Genomic DNA, 5358 nt, shown 5'->3' on the forward strand with positions numbered 1-5358 from the left:
GGCCACACTCAGACTTCTATTGAGAGATCTGTAATGACTATTTTAGCAGTTTACTGGCTCTCTGTTATGTAGCACTTCTCTGCGCTAAATTAGCACACTACTTCTTAGTGTGAAATTAATTTAGTTGCCGGGCAGTGGTGGCACACTTTAATCCCAGCACTGGGAGACAGAGGCAGGCAGATCTCTGTGAGTTCAAGGCCAGCCTGGTCTACAGAGCTAGTCAGAATCATGGTGTGACTGTGTACTCAGGGTCATGCCCCATGAGGAAGCATTGTACTTTCTCCAAGACTTTCAGCGTGGACAACAGATGATGTTGCCATTAAGTGGCTGAAGCCATGAAAGAATTAAGTACTGGATTTCAGTGTCTGGTCTGACTCTCAGCTGATAATACCTCCTGTACAAACAATGGTTAAGCTTGGGCAAGCACCTGTGATTGAGTTTAGTTGTCAGAGTAAAAGGTGCCTCTGCTTAAACGGCTTGAAGTCTTTCATCTGAGGATTGGTTGATTTTTTTCTCCAAGAAAGACTAATAACTAGTTATTAAAATGCTGGACAGAAACAAGCGTTATTTTTCTCATTCCAACCTGTATGAAGCAGTAATGTCTTACTCAAACCAGAGTCAAATCCTAGCCACTTGCTAATTGAATGTTGTGTGCATTTTATACCTTCATTTGAAGAATGAGAATAATCTGCCCCATTGCAGCTTTATGAGGCAGGAGGTAGTGCACACACAGCTCCTGGAGTGGCGCCTGTGTTTAGACAGAACCGACGTAAGAACTCTGGGGAATGTGGCCACAGAAAACAGTTGGAAGCTTTGAGTCACTTTCTTTTTTGGACTTCTGTGAATGTTGTGTTTGGTTTGGTCACATGTTCCATTTGACTCAAGTTTATTCATAGTGAGGTTGGTAAAATATATAAATAGCCCAGTTGGAAGAAAATCTCACATTTTAACTCTACATTTTTTCTGTTTAAAAAGTGGAGAAATTTCAAATACATTTATGTTTTTTAAAGTGGACTAATGAAGTTTCGAAAATGGTAATAAAGAACAAGACCACGTGGTTCACATCTGCAATCCTGTCGCTCAGGGCAGCCTCACACAATAACCACTCATTCAGATAGCAACAAGGACAGTAAACTAAGGACGCTGTCAGGGTGCAGGAGAGAGTAAGAGGAGAGTGAAGGCTGTTTTCTGAGTTTGACCACAGAACCGAACTGCTGTGCAAGATATTCACAGGTGTTGATAATAGAGCATTGCTTATTGTTTATATCAGGATATTATATTGCCACTGTTTTATTAGACATGCATGGGAAGATTGGGGAGGTAGATCAGAGAGTTAAGTCCTTACCCTGTAAGCATGAGAGCTGGTGTTATGATCTCCTGGTGGGTGTGGTATCTTGCCGGAAGTCCCAGGGTGTGGGAAATGGAGGCAGAAGCAAGCTGACTGGTCAGATGAGCCGAGACCAAGAGCTGTGGCCCAGCAATAGATTCTGCCTCAGTATATAGGATGGAGAGCAATTAGGGAAGACACTTGAAGTCACCGTTAGGCCTCCACATGCGTGCACACATGTCCATGCCAAAATTTCTCTAGTGGAAGTCATTGATTTAGCATAGTATATGCAAATTTGTGTAATGTAAGCTACCATTTATAAGCTGTGTGAAAGACACGATATAGTTTTTAATATTTATTTTATGTGTATATGTGTGTTTGCCTAAGTGTGTATCTGTGCACCATGTGAGGGCAGGAGCCCACACAGGTCAGAAGAGGCATCATGTCCCTGGAACTAGAGTTACAGGTGGTTATGAACCACCATGCGGTTGCTAGGAATTGAACCCAAGTTCTCTGCAAGAACAATATTTATGAATATATATATATATGAATTTGAAAGAAACTTTATGTCTTTGGCCAATGGCAGCTTTTTTTTTTTTTTTTTTTTGGTTTTTCGAGACAGGGTTTCTCTGTAGCTTTGGTGCCTGTCCTGGAACTAGCTCTTGTAGACCAGGCTGGCCTCGAACTCACAGAGATCCACCTGCCTCTGCCTCCTGAGTGCTGGGATTAAAGGCGTGCGCCACCACCACCCGGCTCAATGGCAGCTTTTGTAAAAGTAAAAACCAAGGAATCAGCATTAGCTGGATGGTCTTTAAGTACTTACATATGTGTGAATGTATGCATATGTATGTATGTTCAGAAAGTGCACTCTTGCTCCAAAGACAGGACACGAGTTTTATGGGGAACAAGTTACAAAGCTTTATAATTCCCATTTTCCTGGGCTTCCAGGAAGCTTGCTTTCACAGCATTCTGTTTCCATGTCGCATTAGGTTTCTGTGTTGGTTCCGCTGTTATCTTTCTGAGGCGTGAGGACAGCTTGCTTAGCTTCACAGGCTAAGCATGCACTCTACCACAGAGCTATATGTCACACTTTCAGGCCTAGCCGTGCCTCCTAATGTCTGCATAGCAGAACTACAGCCTCAGGATACAGAATTCGACAGAGTCCACATGATACAAGTTTGTATGTGTTAGCTCATCAAGTATAGGTCAACTGGGTGAGTTAGTCAGAAACCCTCTTGATTGCAGAGGCGTCTTGGTCCATGAAATCCCCCGAGTGGATTCAAGGCTTTCCCTGGGTTGAGTCCATAGTCTTTTTTTTTTATCAGGATGACAGGCTTGCCTCTTGGCTTCTATGTCCCTTTATTAGGAGGCCCTGGCTGGGGTTCTTCTGTCTCTCATGCACTTCAGCTGTCCTCTTGTTCCCTTTATTCTGATGCTCTCTCAGCATTTGTGTGATGGACTCCATTCTCTGTTATCCTGATTGTCCTCATTCACTGCATATGCTAGCTGCTGCTAGTCCGCGCCCAGCCCAGATGGATTCAGTTTAAAGCTTTAAAGCTTCTTTCCCATAATTGGAGAGATCATGAAGTTACAGTCCAAAGAGGGAAGATGTTTGTTACAATCTTTTTTTTTTTTTTTTTTTTTTTTTTTTTTTTTTGAGACAGGGTTTCTCTGTGGCTTTGGAGCCTGTCCTGGCACTAGCTCTGTAGAACAGGCTGGTCTCAAACTCACAGAGATCAGCCTGCCTCTACCTCCCGAGTGCTAGGATTAAAGGCGTGCGCCACCACCGCCCAGCTGTTACAATCTTTATAAATAATCTTCCACAATTAGCACACTGTTTCAGTGTGTCAATAAAAATAAAACTAGAAGTGATGTGGATGGAAGATGGATGCCGCAGCTTTATTGGCTCGGCAGGCCTTCCGCTACTGGGCTGTACCTTTACTCACATAGTATTGGGGGTTTGCAGTGTTGGGGATTGGACCAGGGCCTTGCTCATATTAGGCAAGTGCTTTCATTACTAAACAACATACTGGCTCTTGCTATTTGATGCGTTTTTATTTGTTCAAGACCAGGTCTTGCTATGTAGTCCAGGCTGGTCTTGAAATTGCAATCCAATTAGCTCAGCCTCTGGAGGACTGGAACCATATAGGTTTGTACCACTGCACCAGACTCTACACTAACAATTGTAAAGCATTTTGGTGTTTTGTTTTTTAATGTGTGTGGGGGGGCATGTCTGTATACCATGATTGCACATGGATATACCTGTGTGTCTCTGTGTCTGGTACTAGTGGAAGCCAGATTCCAAAGTAACAAATTTAAAAGGATATTGGTGGGGTTTTTTTTTTTTTGAAAAAGAAATTTATGTGTATGGATGTTTTACCTGTTTATATATGTCTTAGGGTTTCTATTACTGTAAGGAGACACTAAGATGACAATAACTTTTTGTTGTTGAATAAAAAGTACATCAGGAATAAATTTTTATAAATGAAAATACTGTGGGTTATTCCTTTGCTCGGAGAGTTATTTCTCTCTAATCATTTGGAATCTGTCTTATTTCTAGGAGCTCTGCCAGTGCCGGCCGGGAGAAGGAAGCTGCCCGTGCTGTAAGGAGTGCATGCTGTGCCTCGGGGCGCTGTGGGATGAGTGCTGCGACTGTGTGGGTGAGCCTCTGTCCCAGTCAGGGTCATCCCGCACGCTGTGACACATGGCCAGAGCAGCTTAGGATCCTGGAGGCAGGAGCTGGTGCAGAGGCCGTGGAGGGAGCTGCTCACTGACTTGCCCCCATGACTTGCTCAGCCTACTTTCTTACAGAACCCAGGACCACCAGCCCAGGGTGATAACACCGGCAGTGATCTGGGTCCTCCTCCCTGTCTGTCACCAGTCTTGCCTACAGCCTCATCTTTTGTTTTTGGTGGTTTTTTTGTTTGGTTGATTGGTTGGTTTGGTTTGGTTTTCTCAGACTGTGCATCCTCATCTGATTGAGGCATCTTCTCCATTGAGGCTCCCTTCTCTCTGATGAATCGAGCTTGTATCAAATTCACATAAAACTAGCCAGCACAAAGTGTACCATACATGTAAATAAACACCACGTAAGATAAATATATAGAGAATTGTTGTATATTACTTGTATTATAATTATGTAAAAATAGCTTAAATAAAAGATTAAGAAAGAAGTGTAAGTGAGGAATCAATGAAGAACACTTTTAGTTTTTAATCTTTTTATTTATTTTTATTATATGGGTGTTTTGCCTATATATTTGGCTGTGAATGATCAAAATAAGAAGAGAAAAGGGAAAGAAGGGACTCTTTGTGACAGAGCACATGTGTAACATGTATGAGACCCTGCTGAGATCACACCACCCACTGCCAAAGAAGAGAGACAGAGACAGAGAGAGATTACACCACCTGCTACCAAAGGAGAGAGACAGATTTATACCACCTGCTACCAAAGGAGAGAGTGGAGAGAGAGAGATATTAATAATTCACGAGTATGATGATACCTACAGCTTGGAAGGCTGAGGTTGGAATCTGTGGCTTCACAAGTTTGAAACCAGTGTAGGGAGAGAGGGAGGGGAGGACAAAGAAGGAAGGGATGGTGAAAAAGGCCAGTGGTGGTGACGCACACCTTTAATCCCAGCACTCAGGAGGCGGAGACAAGCAGATCTCTGTTAATTCAAGGCCAGTCTGGTCTATAGTGAGTTCCAGGACATTCTCCAAAGCTACAGACTGCAGAGAAACCCTGTCTCATAAAACAAAAACAAACAAACAAACAAAAAAAACAAAAACAAAAAAAAGGAAGACAGGGAGGGGTGGAGGAAAGCAGGCAGGTGCATGTCCAAGGAATAAGTCCAACTCATCAGTATTGCTGGACCAGTGACCTCGGTTTTGTGAACATGTAAGACAGAACAGAGTTTCCTTGTGATGTTTCATACATGTATGTAATACATTTTTATCATACGTAGCACCTCTGACGTCATCTCTTGTTCTCCACTCCTACTGCTCCTCTCCTGACATAGTCCCTTTTGTGCCTT

The 5358-nt window shown here is 42.9% G+C and overlaps 1 protein-coding gene across 1 annotated transcript in view; it reads left to right on the top strand.

Moving 5' to 3' along the window:
• Twsg1 (twisted gastrulation BMP signaling modulator 1) overlaps positions 1–5358 on the top strand; it is a 29696-nt gene that overhangs the window by 16316 nt on the left and 8022 nt on the right. Inside the window, exon 3 of the mRNA XM_005361325.2 lies at positions 3888–3987. Within this exon, the coding sequence (XP_005361382.1) occupies positions 3888–3987 (100 nt within the window). The remainder of the gene's footprint in view (positions 1–3887; positions 3988–5358) is intronic.

This window comes from Microtus ochrogaster, linkage group LG4, assembly GCF_000317375.1.
Source record: "Microtus ochrogaster isolate Prairie Vole_2 linkage group LG4, MicOch1.0, whole genome shotgun sequence".
Classification (NCBI taxonomy): domain Eukaryota; kingdom Metazoa; phylum Chordata; class Mammalia; order Rodentia; family Cricetidae; genus Microtus; species Microtus ochrogaster.